Raw genomic sequence first — 18,191 nt, 5'->3', positions numbered from 1 at the left:
ATTTAGAAGGCATGCCTGTTCATTTAACAAAACAATTACAGTGCTGTCCCCACTGGAGCCTATGACCACCAGCCACAAGTTTTTGCATAGGTTTATAAGGCCAAACATGGGTTCCCTCCTGTGAAGCCTGAAATCCAACCAGAAAGTGTTGTCTACATCAGTACTCGCTTACCACTATTGCACCAGCAGACATACATTGCCTGGCACAGTGACGTAATAGAATCCATAACTAAGTAGGATCCTTGGCAATAATTCTCCCTCAGCAGCCTGGACTCCCTCAGCAGTTTTAGCCTGACTTCTCCATATCCTGCAATATATAAGTATTTTCATTTAATTTTGACATGCAGCCAACAATAGTGGAAATTGCCTTTCTAGTTTCTGGGACTTAAAGGGTTTTCTTGGCTGGCAACTCCTAGGGACATAGCCTGCCTTTAACGGTGTGGGCTTTTCTTTCCTTTTCTTTTCTCTTTCTTTCTTTCTTTCTTTCTTTCTTTCTTTCTTTCTTTCTTTCTCTCTCTCTCTCTCTTCCTTCCTTTCTCTCTTTCTCTCTTTCTTCCTTTCTTCCTTTCTTCCTTCCTTTCTTTCTTTTAGATTTGTTTGTTTGTTTGTTTGTATGAGTACACTGTCACTTGCTTCAGACACATCAGAAGAGGACATCAGATCCCATTATAGATGATTGTGAGCCACCGTGTAGTTGCTGGGAATTCAGCTCAGGAACCCTGGTGCTCTTTAATGTCTGAGCCGTCTCTCCAGCCCCCCTGGGGAGAATTTCCTTTCAACAATCTTACAGCTTCTGGGAATGTTTTTCCACCCACTCAAGATCCACTACTTACTCCTTAAGATGTTGTCTTAGAGTTCTTCCAGATGCATCTATCTCCAAATCTCCTAGACAGTGGCAAGCACTGTATCAAATAGGGAATAAAACCCTCTTACAGAAGAAGGGCAGAATCTCCGAGTGCCCACTACTGTCTGATCCAAGTAAGTGCCAGATGAGCTTGTAATTTAAGCAGCAAGAGGGATTCTATAACGAAGCCATTAGCAGTGTTCAGCACAACGCAAAACAGCTGGACTACTGAGTGCTCAGCTCAGTGGGACATCCTTATCATCCCCACCCCCAGCTCAAGGAACCTCTCAGCAGAACGGGTGGGGCATTTATACAGTGCTGTGTTCTGGGCGTGTCATGGCCGTTGGCCTCATGAGTTCACGGCAGCTGTGGTTACTTATACAAACGTACATAAGACCAAGCCAGGTAACATTACAGCATGGATGGGGAGGGACTCATGTGGCTCCACCCTATTGGAGGAGTTATTGGGGATTGATGGCTATTCGGAAAGGAGGAATCATTTCTTTGGGGGTATGGCCACTGGTACGTTGGTCATGGGTCCTAAACCCATATACTTCTAGGACAGACTCTGGACGAAGAAGGAGAGGGTGTTGCCAGCATGAACGTGGGAAGAGGAAGTGTTGGGGAAATGCGGGAGGAGTGGGTAGATTCCAGATATATTGTATACTTGTATGCAGTTGTCCAAGAACAAACTTTAAAATAAAGCTGAGTATGGTGATGCAAGCCTTTAATCCCAGCCATCGGGGGAAGCAGAGGCAGACAAGACTCCATGAGTTCAAGGCTAGCCTGGTCTACATAGCAAGCTCCAAACCAACCAGAGCTACATAGTGAGGTCCTGTTTCAAAAGAAAGAAAGAGAGAGAGAGAGAGAGAGAGAGAGAGAGAGAGAGAGAGAGAGAGAGAGAGGAAAGGAAGGAAGGAAGGAAGGAAGGAAGAAAGAAACAAACAAACAAACAAACAAACAAACAAACAAACAAACAAAAGTATATAATGTTATCCAGGTGAGTCTTAAAAGCCTATCCAAGAGCCAGGTGGTGGTGGTACATGTCTTTGGTTCTCAGCATTCAGTAGGCAGAGGTAGGCAGATCTCTATGAGTTAGAGGCCAGCCTGACCTACAGAGCAAGTCTGGTCCCACGACAGCCAGGAATACACAAAGAGAAATCCTGTCTCAAAACAAACAAATAAAAATAAATCTCTTGTTTAAAAAAAAAAAAAAAAGGTTATCGGAGGAGGCTGATAACCCTCCATGTTGAAGGCAGCCACAAATATGTCTTTGATCCCTTACACAGAAATCACTGCACAGGCCATAGAAGAAATCTCAAATTTAATTCATATAAAACTTAAAAGTGGCGTCAACATCAAGGCACGTGCTTCTGAGTAACAAGGTAACAACTGTCAGCCCTTGTTCTTGGACTGTAAACTGTGTTTCCTTACACCTAAATAATCCATCAAGTCACAAATGCAATAGCCAAATTCCCGAGTCATCAGACACATTGCTATACTCAGTGCATAGAATGTGCACCGTATTTGAGCATGAACCTTTGTGCAGGTGCATTGGTGATGCACACCCTGAGGGAGTTAAAGTGCGACGGGACACTTCAGGTCCTTGTCCCCTGCTCTCTCTCATCTCTGCATTCTCAAACTCTTAAAGCAAGTTCTGGAACTACCCCCACCGGATCCCCTCTAGCCCTGGCCTGCAGGAGGACTTGAAGAGAGGTTTCCCAGGCATGGTCTGCAGAGGAGACTTCCAGGGAGGCTGACCAGTCTGTTTCTGTTTAGAGGCTGCTGAGCTGTGGCTTAATCCATGATGGGACCTTGCCAGCTTTGGGTCTCAAAGTGAGCGGCTGCTACTCTTCCCCACTGCTGCAAGCTCCCACAAAAGGAGCGCTGCCTCTGGACCAGGAGTCACAAAATCCCATCCAGAGCAAGTCCCACCTTACCGTCCACTTCTCTCCCCTGATATGCCTTTCTGTTCATGTTCTTGTTCCCAAGAGCAGGGCCCAGCGTGGGAATACTTCAGATGTGGAGGTGAGCTTTACTGAGCCATCAGGCACTCTTTAGTCCCCTTGAGAAACATAAGTCATGTTTGGAACACTCTTTGCTTGTGGCCCTCCCGACCGTCATTAGTCAGACAACAAGGTAAATCATTTTCTTCCCGTTGATATTTCTGGCCTTCAGTCCCAGGAACCGGCGAGTATTCTTCTCCGGCTGCCCATAGAGCATGTCGACGAAGAAGTTGGATTGGTCTTTGTCTCTAGATCGGGTGGTGAGAAAGTCAAACCCGGATTTTAGCCTGTTGCACAGATAGGTTACAGCCTCGGCCTCATCAGACGGCTCCTCGTACACAGGCTGCTTCATCTCATCATAGGCAGACAGAATCACTGCCTGAAACAAGTTGATGAAGATACAGATCATCACCAACATGAAAGACGACAGAAACAGGACCCCGAGAACCTTGTTGCCGGAAAATTCTGTGTTCTGAAAGGCTGACACGCAGTAGGAGAAGATGGTCTGGGTGGCGTGAATCATATTGCTGTAATTCCATTCATGCTGACCGAACACCAAGTACCCAAAAGCTACGTACATGAAGGAATATATAGACACCACCAAAGCCGTGTGGCAGATGCCAGGAAGGGCAGCCTGGATGGCCTTCTGAGCCAGGCGCACATTATAGAAGAACCTGGAATATCTGAGTGTCTTCAGTATGGTCAGAAACAACAGGAAAGCCAAGATGATTCTCATGAAGTGATCAACCCGAGAAACGGCATGGAAGGGGACGAAGGCTTCAGGGTCAGCGAGGTAAAGCTGGACCATTTTGGTGGCCAGGAGGTACTTCCAGAAGAAAAGCACTATCAGGAGAGCGAACATGCACTTGAGAGAGAAGTTGAGCAGGTTGTACACGCTCCTTATGTAGGAAGCCCTCTCTTGCCTGATGATGTAGCCCTCGTCCACAACATAGGCACAAAAGAAAATAAGAATGGCGGCGTAGAGGTAGATTTCTGACGAGGTTTTTCTGTTGAAGTCAGCCAGCGAGAAGGAGTACACAGAGAGGCTAGAGTTGACAACCCCTAAGGGAGAGACTTCGAATACAACCGAAATGCTACACATCAAACTGGTGTCTGGATTCAGAGTGGTCAGTTCCACAATCACGGCCCATGTCAACTCATCCAGCCAATTCTTTCCTTCGAGTTCCTTGAGCCTCACTGTGGAGTTAAACATCTGCTGTCCTGGAAAGAAGTAGAACGCATAACCTCCAGATCTATAGGTGTTTAGTACTCCATAGGAATGATACACCCATCTTTTCCCCGGAGGCTTATAAGTAAACCCATTGCTAGCTTTGTCTGTTGACTGCTTGCCAGCCTTACTCCAGACACTGGAATAGTGTTGTGTGTCTTCTGGGTCAATGCCGTACCGTGGGTGACAATGGATTTCCCCTGCAACGCTGCTCTGTACAAACTTCTTGGCCAACAGACACGTCTTGTTGCTAGGTCTGGCCCTCACTTGCCTCATGAGTGGAAGGCCAAGGATTTTAGAAGAGCTGTCTGGAAGGAATGTTGGGTTTGGGCCATTGTGTAACAAAGGGAGGAACACTCCGTGGAGCCAGGTGTAGATATCTCCCAGCTTCATCACAGTGGCGAGATCCACCGAGAACCGATGGCGAATAAACTGGTTATAGTAGAAGCTGTCGTTGTGGCGCAGTGAGAAAATGAGCAACAGGAGAAGGGTCAGGAATATGAAGTGAGTCACGAGGTAGCTCAGGAACAAGTAGGACCTCTTCCGGATCCTGTTCTCCCGCCTGAGGATCTGGATTTTGTCCTCAGTGATGGGCTGGTACATGCTCAAGCTTCGGACGTAGGCGATGTCCTCATGAAGCTGCTCCATCTCCTCCTGTGTCATCGTCAGCCCCTGCAGCCTGATTTCTGAGTAATGGTACTTGCTGGACCACGAGAGGTTCTTACAGTACTTGGGCTTGTAGCTCCTGGTGCCTGACCTCAGGAGAATATTGCATGGTTGTACGAGGAACACAGACTGACAGAAGGAACAGAACGACGCAAAGAGCCACTCTATTGACTTGGCATAGCCGTAAGTCAGGCCGTAAAATACAATAAAGAATGACGATATACCGGAAGTGGCGAACACCAAAAACCAGGCTATATAAACACACCACCTGGGCAGGATAATCTGGGTCTTCTTTTGAACAGACTCAGTAGTATGCGTTTGGGAAGAGGAAGGTTTCGGAGGGACACCTTCACTGGCTTCTAGGTTATTGTTACTGCTGTTCTTGTTGGACATTTGGGTGTCTGCTTTCTCATGCTTCTGTGAGGTTTCAAAGGCTTCCTTCTCCTTGGGAGCAGAGGTGGACACAGCAGCTCTCCTGGGGAGAGCCTTCATTTCATATTCATGCCATTTGTGCAATCGCTCTTTCCAGGACAGACCTTCCTCTGACAAAAGGGGGTGCTTCTGGGGTGCCACTTTGTCTAGATTCACTTTAAGATTCTTCTGGGAATAGGTGAAGAAAAAAGTTATCAGTAATTGCACGGGGATTGTGATTACGACGCTCTCGATGCCTATCAGCATTGACCTGATAAGGTGCATGTGTCTGGACTCACTGTGCTCCTTTTGGTTCAAGTTAAAAAACATGATATTGCAAACAAGAGAGCTTAGCAGCATGGCCAAGCAGCAGGACAGCCTCTGGAGCCTGTTGAATGGTTTGGGGACAATTTCCGTGAAAATGGAGATCCACATGTGGTTCTTCCGAAGCTTATCCCTCACATCAATCATGAAGAAGTCTGTCCTTTTCAGAGGCTCATCTGGGTTGGTGACAGAAAACGTTGCATCCAAAGTGGTGTCCACAGAGAGCCACCTCCGGCACACAAAAAGCCAAATGCGCTTGCTGAAGAGATTTTCTACTTTGATTCGACTTAGGTACCAGCTAGGTGCTTCGCCCGAATTGTCATGCCACACTCGGATGGAATGGATGTCCCCCAAGTCGTTTTTTGTGGTCAGGAGGAAAGTATTGATACTTCCTCGGTATAGGGTTTTAAAATATGGATGGCTTAAACAGTGAACATCACTGGTACTCTCCGTTCCCATAAGCTGGATAAAAACATTGGCTCTGGTTCCAGACCCCCAGCGACTCCCAGTAAAGATGGTTACTAGATAGCATAGGGTATCAAAAGGATCATTATCGGTCAGTATCACCACACTGTCCCGAAAATACAGATCTATCACATCCCTGTGCAAGGCCCAGAAAGCCAGAATTGCATACAAGATCATAATGAAAAGCACGGCCAGGAAGGTCGCAGGGTTTTGGGTAAGGTTACTAAGGATCGCTAGCCTCCGATCCACGGGGTTAGGGACCACAATTACCTTAGCAGTCACAAAGTGGGTGTGCAGATGATGCTTCACAGAAGTCAGCTGCCGCCGGCTCCGCCTTCCATTCCTACAGATACAGTGTACTGTTTTCCACGTGGTCTTCTCACCCAGCACGCAGGTACTTTGTTGCCAATCACTCTGGATCCCATACATGTCCAAACAGTGAACCATAAAGAGAGCAATTCTCACTAGCTTGTCAGTGGGCTTCAGGACAAAACGGGATGCCTGCAAGACCATGGATATGTTATACTTGAATGAAAATCTGCGCTGAGCTATACTTCGAAGCAGGGATGATGACAGACAAACCACGCGGGCCTCCTTGACTGAACAGGTTGGGTCAAACAGGCCACTCCACTTGACAATGGGAGGGATGTCATGAGGAACAAGGAAAGTGGCCATCAGATTGGTGGGTGTGAGCTGATGGCCTTCATATACCAAGGCCTCAAACAACACTGTCACATTTGTGACAATGTGAATGAGTAGCTCCCCAGTCCACCTGCTGTCCACCTCAAAGCTAATTCCACCTGTTGTCACCTTTGAGAACCCATCACTTTTAATGCCGGGTCCCACTGTAAGGTTAAAACTCGAAGGGGTCAAATCTTTTCTGGCCAGGTACACTTCTGCTATGTCGGGTGTGATCTCTATGACCTGATTGTTATCTGCGACTCCAGTCATTCTGAACCCAACCACATCTACAGAAATGTTTTCCGGGTAAGTCAACCAAGGAAAGGGGTCCTCTGTGAACTCACAAAACATCATAGAAATCAGAGCCTTTGGGGGTAGCTCGGGGACCGTGCTTGCATTCAGTGTTGCACGGAGGCAGTTTGGACAGAGTGAATCATTTCTGAAGGCCTTAAAAACATTCCAGTTTTCAACTTTCTCCACATACATGTTAAAGTTACTGGTCCTCAGTGCAGTGGTCTTGCTCCCCGGAACCTTGTTAGCCAGTATTGTGTCTGATAGTGATTCTACTACAAACAAAGGATCTTGTAACGTATAGTAGGGATTAATCAGCTTAAGAAGGTTAGACAGACTGGTTAGGATGCCAGTGCCCACAACTTCAACCTGCCAGGAGTGAAGGTGCTTGTGTCTCTGCTGGTATGCTTGTAGGTCTTGGCTTGCTTGCTTAAGCCGGAATGAGGTGGCCTCTAAATCCGCTTGACTCAAGTCAGAGGCTTTCTGGGTTAATTTGGTAATCACCATCACTGACTGGCCGATCTCATCTGCTGTGTTCATAGCAAACGTGAGAGACTGTTTGACGAGGTGCTCCAGGAGACGGGCTCTGTCATCTTGAAGTTCCTGCTCCCCTTTTATGTTATGCAAGACAGAAATCACCACATAGATTAAGTAGCCAGCCTCTAGCCAGTCCTGCTTTTGAAGCAAGGTAGACAACGGTGATGTCGGTTCCATGGTGACGTTGAGCAGCTGTTGTAAAACATCCTCTGAGGAGTCCCTGATAGTAGGTGCCGTCACAGTCGCTTGCAAAGTCACTTGAGAAAATGTCCCTAAGGAGTCATAGACCTGAACATAGAGCCTCACATTGTACTGATCTGTCACCATACCGACAGGGAGAAAGAAGGCTGGTGTTGTAGGCTCTGTCCCTGAATACACCACGGAACCCAGTGTATTCTCTTCTACGGAACTGATTGCGCCAATGCTGTCCAACTCAGATACTATTATTTTATACCTAAGGGGAAGATTCTCATCCTTAAAATCACTACATTCAACAGCAAATTTAGTAACCATGGAAATCCCACTAGCTGGATTTATCTTGCATTTGCCAGCTTGAGGGCCATGGTTAATGACAACGGGATGTCTCAAGGTCGTGGTCACACCACTCCAAGATTTCAGAATCAGAGAAACCCAAACCCTATTTTCCAAAAAATTCCTAAAGGCAAAAGCTTTTATGGACAAATAAGGTCCATTCCTCCTGGTGATTGCTTGCCCTGCCCAGTCAAACATCACTTCATGGCCCGTTAGAGACAAAATGGACCAGCTATACAAATCCTGGCGGCCACAACTTGGGCAATTCAGAAACAGAGAAAATCTATCTGACACAGCTAACGTGCGGCCACAATTTTCAATGCAGGAAATGTGCGCCTTGGGCTGAAGCCCCTGGAGCACGTGTACAGTTTTATCAGAAAATGCAGTTCTGTTTTGCTTCTGTACCACCATTCTGAAGTAATACACACCATTGCCCCTAAGAGTTTTTGGTGGAATGGTTAGTACAGAGCCCACTGCCCAAGGCCAGTTCAGTGAATCCTGCTCTGGGTGGCAGACAGCCTGGTTGATCACTAATACATAGTTGCCACTATAGTATCTTGGATTTGTGGTACAATACCAAAAAAACTGGAGTCCCCATGTGGGGATGTCTGCCTCTGGGTCGTAGGACACGCTTCCATTCAGAGTCAATTCATCGGAGAACTTCATGGTTACTCTGGGGGCTCCAAGAAGAACAGCCTTCAGGGGGCGCTTTTTAACCCAAATGTAGATGATATCCGAGCCTGTCACCGTGGGCCAGGCGAGGTCCCACCTGAAGATGGACAGCGTAAAGTTAAACACATACACTCCGTAAGGCAGGGCATATTTGGGGATGTGGAGGGAGAAACTCTTAGACACTGCCACCTGCGGCAAGAGCACAGGTCGGTTCCAATCAGGGGTGTCATTCACAGAGGCCACCGAAAAGTACACCCAGCTCTTGCGAATGACCAAGGCATCAGGACAGTACCAACGCACAGTGATATTGAGGGTGGCTTCCTCGTCTCTGCTCAGGATAAGGGGAGCGTTCTGGTCCTTCCTGTTGATCTTCACTAGCTGCATGATACAGGGGGCCGTCTGGCAGGACACGTTAGCCTTGGAGGCTACGGGGTCCGAAGAGTTGACTTTCAGGGGGACGCGTGCAGCTGCGCCCGAGGGACACCTACGGGGCGGCGTAGGGCTGGCGTGGCGCGGGGCTGCACGCGGGGACAGGCCACCGGTGTCACCGCCCCGGACGCTGCTCTCCGCGCCCTGCCCCAACCCCGGGGCGCCCCTGAGCACGCCCGGCAGCCCGCGAGGGCCGGTGGGTGGCGGCTGGCTGCCTAGACCCAGGCCCAGGCCCAGGAGTAGCAGCGCGGGGCCCGGCCACATGGCTCCCCGCCAGGAGCTGCCGGGCGCAACGGCCGCGACGCTGGGCTGGGCCGCGAGCGTACCGGGAGGAGATGGGCGCGCAGCTCGCCGCGGGGCAGGGGCAGCGTGCTCCGCCACTCCGGAATAAGGTGGTTCACCCGAGATGTGGGTTCTCTCGGGGACAGTACACTCTCAGGGACAGTGGGGTTCCCAGGGCTAGTGAGTTTAAGGGACAGTATGTTCCCAGGGGCGGTGGGTCCCAAAGGGCAGTGAGTTCCCAGGAACAGTGGGCTCTCAGGGTCATCAAGGATCTCAGGACCAAGGAGAACCACACACAAGGAGAACGTGGGAAGTCACAGAACAGTGGGTTTCCAGAGAAGTGGGGATTCTCAGGACCAAGGAGGACACGGCATGTTAAGGACAGCAGCATCTCCAGGAAGGTAGGTGCAAGGTAGGTCACTATACACTAGGCGGCAGAGGGGCTCAAGACTGTTTCCAACCACCTCTTTCTTCCCATGCTGATGGAGCCACTCCAGGATCAGGCCTTGCTAAACGAGGTTAATCCCGTGCTCCGCCGCCCCACCCCCTTCTTTTCTTCTTTTTAAAACTGGACACACCAAGAAAACTTCTTAGCAGAAATTCCTCTCCCACGGGAAAACCGGTTCCAAAATAATGAAGTCTGGAGGGCCTTGCCAGCCCCCTCAGCCCAGTGCAGGGATATCTGACACTTGGTTGTTTGGAGGAGGGGGGCGCGCGGGGTGGGGGCGTTGTTGGTTAGGTTTGGGTTGGTTGGTATTGCTTTGGTTTGGTTTTTCCCTTTCCTTCACTTTTAAATGTATTGTTTGTTTGTTTGTTTGTTTGCTTGCTTGCTTGCTTTAGACTGTGTCAACTGGAGATTCTTCAGCTTCAGCCTCTTAGGTGGTAGATCACAGGCGTGTACTACTGAACCTAGCTAAAAAGAACTGTGTAGTTTAGAAGGGAGAAGGTTACAGAAGATCAAACCTTGGGTCTCCAGGAATGATGGCCTGAGCTGCAGCCGAGGCTCTAGCTTCCTAACTTGACATTTTGGCTCAAAGATGGAGCCTTTCCTCCTAGTCCTCCTCCTCCTTCTCCTCTTCTTCCTCCTCTTCCTCTTCTTCTTCCTTCTTCCTTCTCCTCCTACTGTGTTTAAAACTATAAAGTCCCTACTATACAGTATTTAAGTACATCCTACACGCTTATTGTATTTTGGGCCACCTTTCCTTTAAAATATTGCTAATTCTCCCAGTATGTTGTGTGTGCCCGTATATTCCCAAGGGTGGTGGGAGTTACAAGCATTTGGAGTTCATGTGGAACTCTTGTGGCGCTGGAGAGGTGGCTCAGCGGTTAAGAGCCCTGGCTGCTCTTCCAGAGGTCCTGAGTTCAAATCCCAGCAACCACATGGTGGCTCACAACCATCTGTAATGGGATCTGATGCCCTCTTCTGGTGTGTCTGACACACCAGTGTACTCATACATAGAATAAATACATTTTAAAAAAAAAGAAATCTTGTGCTTATTGATCTCTAATTAACAATGCTATGATTAGAGAATAGGTCCAGAATGATTTCTAGTCATTTTTATTCATGACTTGCCTTAATGGCCACCCTGGAGTCCTTCTTGTTATACATTCTGTGTGAACTTCAAAGGAAGGTGTGTGCTGTCGTTAGGGTTCATCCTAAGACCTCCTTCAGACCCTCTACCACTGAAATCTATTTCTCAGTCTTTTTTTTAAAAAGGTTATATTTTTATAATCTCTTTTAATTTTGAGACAGAGTCTTGCTAAGTTTCTCAGGCTGGTCTTGAACCAGTTGATGTGCCTGCTGAGTAGGCTTGCACTACCAAGTCTAACTTAAATTATAATATCACACCTTAGAGAGCCTGATCAAATGCAGATGGTTGGTAGTGGTACTTCCATCTTCCATGTCCTTCCTGAGATTTTGACTAGTGTTATAATCTCCAGGTGAAGTTTAATCTCCTACCTAGGCAGTGCAAAGTTCTGGTTCAAACTTCCCTTCTGACATTTCTCACTGCGCATTCTTGGGACTCTGTCGGTTGACGACTATATGTGTCTTTGGGCCGATGTCTTCTTGATAGATTGCCCTTCATGTCACTATGAAATGTGTCTATCTGGTAACAAACTTTGTCTCAAGTCTGTTTTAGCTAAGCAGCCAACAGAGCCACTTGTGCTTCCTTCCTATGTGAGCATCTCTCGCATTATTGCTTTGCCATGTTTAATAGAGGTTTGTTTTTTGCCATCACTATTGGCTTTTAGTTGAAGTTTTTAAACCATCACCATCTATGTGCTATTTTTGATAAGTATTAGTATTGACTATTAAGGGTTTCCCTTTTTTTCTCTGCATAATTTATTTGTGTATGAGGGTAGATATTCACCACAGTGCATACTTTGGAGAGAGGACAACTTGCAGGAGCGAGTTCTCTCTCTCTCCATCATGGGGGTTCAGGGGATCAAACTCAGGCTGTCGGGTTGGGTAATAAGCACCTTTAACCCCTCTCACTGGCTCACTCTTTTGTGTGCTTCCTTAATTCAGTTAACACTCTCCGATAACGTTTGGACACCAGCGTTTTCCTACAGCCTTGGTCTCAATTCTCAGGGAGATCCCATGAGAGTGAGGGTGAGCAACATTAATTAGGCCATCGAACATTGGAGCCTTCTGCCTCTGTTTCCCAGATGCTGAGGAAGAGGCCAACAATGGAGAACAGTGAGATGCATTTGGGGGTGGAGGGGCACGTGACCCACTGCCATCAATTAGGGAATGAAATCGTGAGCTAGATCATAACTGTGGGCGTTTATCTGACTTACACCCGGAAAAGTTCATCCCCTTCATTTACTAATGTACACCACTGGTGAGAACTTTTTAAAGTTATTCATTTATTTTATGTTTGTGTGTACACTATTGCTGTCTTCAGATGCCAGAAGAGGGCATCGAATCCCATTACAGATGGTTGTGAGCTACCATGTGGATGCTGGGAATTGAACTGGGGACCTCTGGAAGAGCAGTCAGTGCTCTTCACTGCTGAGCCATCTCTCCAGCCCAAGGGTGATAACTTAAATATATGCTCTATTGGAACCCGGTTTGCTTGATTGCCTATAGAAAACTTGCTTGCCATGAGAGACAGTAACACTGAGACACTATCTGAGTGATCTGCAAAGACAGAAACCTCCTACTCCATTTGCTTTGTAAGAAGGGGGATGCACTCAGGGTCTTCCGCCTTAGGGATAAATAGAAGCTGAAATCTTTATGTGTTGTTTGACCATCAACCCGGAGTCCTTGCTGTATTGTTTCTGGAAACCATTGTTGGGTTTGGGGTGGAAGCTGAGAAAACTCACTTCAGATACGGAAGCTTAAAAAAAATGAAAGCTTTATTTCCTGAGCTTTCAGGAAAGCAGCCAGTTCAGGTTCTGACTTCGTCCCCCGAGGGAGATTGTACAACATTTTCAAAGGATGGGAACACAAAGTATGGAGGGAGCTGGGGGGGGGGCGGCGACGCTGTAGTATTATCCAATTGTATTTTGACATTATGGGTTAAGCAAGAAAGTACCGGTTGGAGACTGGGTTTTAATCCTGGGCAACTTGGCTTCAAGGTTCTTAATTCAGTTTCTTCCTAGCATCTCTTCTGGAACTCAGAGTGATAAGGGGACAAAGGATCGGGCCAGCTGCATGTAGTTAATTAGGGCATACAGGCAATTGATTACATATTATATATATATATATATATATATATATATATATATATATATATAACACATGCACCTTGGTTTAGATAACAGCAATTTCTAAATTCTTTACCGGTTCACAGACAACTAAGATAATATTGGGAGAAATGGGATAGGTGTTTGTTCCTAGGCCTGGAAACATGAACTTGTTTGACCCTGCCAGGAAGATGGAGAAGTTGTCCCTGAGATGTCTGGTCTCAGACAACTGTTCACAACAGAAGCTGTTCAGTACAGGGAAGTCCCCCGCTCCCCGAAAGCCTGAGACCTTAAGTTTAGTTTCTCCCTATGATTAAATGGAGTCTGCAAATGAGACGGTAGTACTTAGAATAAGTTTCTCTCACTTGCTCCCAACACCATTTGGCAAGTCATTGGATGTAAACAGAAGAAATTTTGCCATTGAATCAAGTCTTTACATTATTTCTTAAAGCGTTTATTCAAAGGATCTAGAGGTTGTTCCCCACGATTCAGTGGGCCATTGTTTAAGTATTAAGACTCTAACAGGCTGTCGAGGTGCGGTGGCACCTGACTGTCATCCCGGCACCGGGGAAGTGGCATCAGGATGATTGATCCTGGGCTTTCTTACCACCCAGCCTAGCCTAGTTGGTGAGCTGTAGGTCAACGACAACCCTCCCTCAAACAAGGCAGAAGGTGCTCCTGAGGATGCCAGTCAGGGTTGCCCTCTCATTCACATGTGGGCACATACATATGCATATATACACAGCCTTAGAAGAAAACAATCCAAATACAGGGCGTAGAGAAACGGCTCAGCAGTGAAGAGTACTGGCTGTCCTTACAGAGGACACAGGTTTGATTCCCAGCACCCACACGGTGATTCACTGTCAGTTGTGACTCCAGCTCCAGGGGATCTAATGCCTTCTTCTGACCTCTATAGTCTTAACTAAGCACATACATGGCACACATGCATACATGCAGGCAAAACACTCACACATGAAATGAAATTTTAAAATATAGTTTTTAAAAAAAAGAGGTTTTTGTTTGTTTGTTTTGGGTTTTTTTGGTTTTTCAAGACAGGGTTTTTCTGTATAGCCCTGGCTGTCCTGTAACTCACTCTGTAGACCAGGCTGGCCTCGAACTCAGAAATCCACCTGCCTCTGCCTCCCGAGTGCTGGGATTAAAGGCGTGCGCCACCACACCCGGCAAAAAAAAAAAGAGTTTTTAAATGTTGAATTCAGTTTTCGTGATAACCAAGCCACAAAATGCAAATTCACTAGTGTTATGCCCAGATTTCGAAACTCCAGAGACCACCAGGACACCATCACTCTGATGCAGTTTACATGAGGGTTTATTTGAGCTCAGGCCTGTAAACCTTCCCTGATGCAGCAGATTAGGTGAGCAACCATGAGGTTTAGGGGAAGGGGTTTTTAAAGAAGAAAAAAACACAGGTCTCTCCGTCTTGGCATTATATGATTGAGTGAGAGGTTTATGGACAAGTTGACTTTTTAAAATGATTGACTTGTTTTTGGCTCCATGACTCCAGACAGCTCTGGCCCGGCCACCTGGATCTCCTGAGTGCAAAGCATGTAGGAGAGGGAGAGGGAGGGTTGTCAGGAAACGTTATCTATTGGAGCCTGCAACTCCCAGCAGCTGCAGCTGGCCCCATATGTTTCACCCTGGGACTTGTTTGTTTGTTTAAACTTATGTTTCTGGGCCCCTGATTAGGTCTCTCAATTAGCATTATTGACTTAAATAAAACAAGATTTGGAATATTAAAAAAAAATAAGCTGAAGATGCAACATGATTAACTTCAGGCGTGAGGGGAGGCGTGAAGAAAATCGAGGGGAAGAGTCTGAGGAATTGACTGAGGGGCCTCTCTGAGGAGGTGCCTGCATGAGATGAGGGAACAGGTTTCACAAACAGCTCCAGGACAGCATCCCAAGGGAAAGAAGGAGTAGGATAAAGGTGAGACACTGAGTCTGGAGGAAAGTGATGGGGGGAGGGACAACAGGGTGAACCAGAGCTGTAAGGAGAGGTCACGCTAGTGTCCATCTGAGGGCTCTGAGTGGAGAAGGGGCCTGCTCTCTTGTGTAAAGTGAAGAATTCCAAGACAGCAAGCTCAGAGCAGTAAAGCAGGTGTGGGGTTATCAAAACATAGATCTGTGTTCACTCACTGCCCCGGTGGTGCTGGCTGGCCACCACAAAGCCTCTTTTGGTCACATCTGGTAAGATCTATATTAGGGGGCTCGGCCTTGGGTACACGTCGGGAGATTGCTGCATTAACATCCCAGTTACGGACTGTCCGCTTCCATTGGGTGACCCTGATCTGAATATGGTTTTTTAGAGGTGTCCTGGACTGAATGTCTCTGTCCTCTTGAGGTCTGTATAGTCACACCGGAATCACTACCAGTCCACAACCTTCCTGATGCTGTAACCCTTTAATACAACTCCTTATGTTGAAATAACATTATTTCACACTACTTCACACCTGTAATTTTGATGCGGTCATGAATCAGAATGTATCTGATATGTAGGTCCAAAGGGGCTGCCGCCCACATGTTGAGGACAGACTTTTCATGGCCAGGGCTTGAGGAGAGATCTGTGACAGTTCAAGGGTCCCAGCCCCGTCGCCAGCACCTATAGAAGCCGTCATGACCTGGCATGCCTGTAGTTCCAGTGCTGGCGAGGCAGAGACAGGATTTGGGGACAGGGTTGCTGGACCAGCTGAATCGCTGAGCCCTGGGTTCAGTGAGAGACTGTCTCAAAAAACCAAAGTGGAAAGTGGCTGAATAAGACCACCAATGTCGACTTTTGGCTTCTGCAGGAGTGCACGCTGAACTTGGCAGTTAAGGGAGAAGTCAAATGCTGGTAAGAGACAAATTATCTTGAGCTCTTTCAAAACCCCTTTGAAGGCTTTGTGTTGCCTATTCATGTGTCTGACTTAGCATTCTTCCAAACCTTTCAAATGAACTCTTACGACATCACTTGCTTCCATCAATCCCAAAGCTAAGAATGTCTATCAACTGGCATCTGAAACCTACAACAAAATTCCCACCTTGCCATAAACCCACCTACATACTGTTAGCATTTTGTCTAAGCTCCGCCCCACAGTTACCTGGCAACTGCCAGGTGTGCCTGGGCTGCTTGCCCCCTCTGCTCTCTCTCTTGTTCTTGCCTTCTTGCTCTCCCTCTGTCCTCTCGCCCCTTCCCCTTCTTTCTACCCATTCTCCTCCTCCCTCTCTCTCCACATGCTCATGGCTGGCTTCTCTCTCTCTCTCTCTCTCTCTCTCTCTCTCTCTCTCTCTCTCTCTCTCTCTCTCCCTTTCTCTGTCTCTCCTACTCTCTCAATTCCACTCCCCATGCCCTGAATAAACTCTATACTATACTATCATTATGTGGTTGGTTCCTCAGGGGGAAGGGATGCCTCAGCATGGGCCCGTGGAGGCACCCCCTTCCTCCACACCTGACTACACATCCACCAAAACATATTCCTTTCCTTTTTATCTTTTTGTAAAACCCAACACATGCAGCCCTCACTCATGTCTTAGGTAAATGCCTTGACTTATGACTTTCTTTGTTTTGTAACTCAGTATAGTTTCAGGTAACCCCACCCCCAGAAGAACATGTCTTCTGGGACAACCTAAAGTCTGCGTTCTGGGTCATGGTCATGCATATTTGGCTCATGAATAAACTCTCTCATTTGCTTTGAAGTGAGAGCTGTGGTTTTGTTTTTTAACCAGCATGTGGGGAGGGACCCAGACCAAGGTTTGTGGTCTCATGAAAAGATTCTTCTCTCTCACTCTGTGGCCATCTGCAGACCTGGAAGTAGGGTCTCTCCAAGCCCTCCCCCATGCTGTTGCCCTGACCCTGCGCTCTCAGCCTCCAGAATGAGAGACATAAAACTTGGAGCCCTAGATTAGAAGTGCTTGGTACCTTTTTTCCCCTAGTAATTGACAGGTAATACATACTAAAACTTGGAATTTGCTCCACACTAACTTCTCCATGCCCCGGCTCTGACCTTTGCTGCCTCCTCAACGTACTTCTGGCCACCGAAGTGGAAACGCACTGTGAGATTGATACCATTGGGTGGGCTGCACGTATCTGAACCTGGCTCCTCCCTGAGAACTTTTGGGACTTCCTGAGGGTCCCCCTTCTCACCTGGGGTCCCTCAGTTAACCAGAACTTTCCTAGGGATTCGTCAGCCCTGGGTTTGCAGAGTTTAGGCCAGCCTACCTTCCTGGGCAAGGCTAGAGCAAACATGGACACCAGTTGTACTCTGACCTACTGGGAGTGTCCCTTCTCACTACAGTCCTGCTCCTGCTTCTGCCTTAGAGCTACAGCCACCATCACACAGCCGCTTGTGGGCAGGGAGGTGCAGGCCAGAGGCCCTGAGGAATTTCCTGCTATTCAATGTGTGTGTGTGTGGGGGGGGGTACCGCATTATGGTGGCATCTCCGGTGGTCTTAAAGACACCCTCTGCTGCCTATTCGCAGTCTGTTGTCTGAAGGAGACAAGGGAAACCCAGGCCCTCTCTGGTCTCCTTAAAGGCTTCTTTAACTTGTTTTTTTTTTTGGGGGGGGGCGGAGAATGGGAAGGGGGGGTCAGACAAATACATGCAGGTGTGGATCAGAGGATAGGTTGCAGGGGGAATTAACTCAAGAGTCTTGGCAGCAAAGCACCCTTCCCACCTCCCCACTCCCCACTCCCCCAGCTTTTTGTCAATGTTGCTTTTTGTTGTTTAATTTTTAGTTACTTTGTTAGTGGGTTCTTATTTCATTGGTCTGCTCATAATATCTCCTCTGGCTCAGGCTTCTCCTGGCTCAACTGTCACCAACTGTTTTCTCAGTGGGCTAGCCCAATTCACTTTCAAACTGTCTTATTATTTCCTCTTCTCCTCTCTCCGCTCCTCTCCTCTCCCCTCCCCTCCCCTCCCCTCTTCCCTTCTCCAGTACAGTCTTCTTTCTTCCTGCATCAACTATCTTCTCTGACCTGTCTCTTCTGTCTCCTGGACCCTACCCGTACCTCCTCCCCAATCCTCTTCTCTCTCCTCACCACTCTCCGCTGGCTTTTTATATCCTCTCCCGTTCCCAGCAGTCCAAGAGCTAGATGGTCCATGGAGAGCCAAGGGTCATTTAAAGGGCCAGGCACGTAA

The 18,191-nt window shown here is 47.6% G+C and overlaps 1 protein-coding gene across 1 annotated transcript; it reads right to left on the bottom strand.

Moving 5' to 3' along the window:
• Positions 1 to 2,968: 2,968 nt before the first annotated feature.
• Positions 2,969 to 9,349, bottom strand: Pkdrej (polycystin family receptor for egg jelly). The gene has a single exon (XM_021183953.2). The coding sequence runs from the start codon at positions 9,347 to 9,349 to the stop codon at positions 2,972 to 2,974; it is 6,378 nt and encodes a 2,125-aa protein (XP_021039612.1). The 3' UTR covers positions 2,969 to 2,971.
• Positions 9,350 to 18,191: the final 8,842 nt, after the last annotated feature.

This window comes from Mus caroli, unplaced genomic scaffold (genome assembly GCF_978045245.1).
Source record: "Mus caroli unplaced genomic scaffold, Mus_caroli_1 scaffold_16, whole genome shotgun sequence".
Classification (NCBI taxonomy): domain Eukaryota; kingdom Metazoa; phylum Chordata; class Mammalia; order Rodentia; family Muridae; genus Mus; species Mus caroli.
This window is presented reverse-complemented; position numbering and strand designations above follow the sequence as displayed.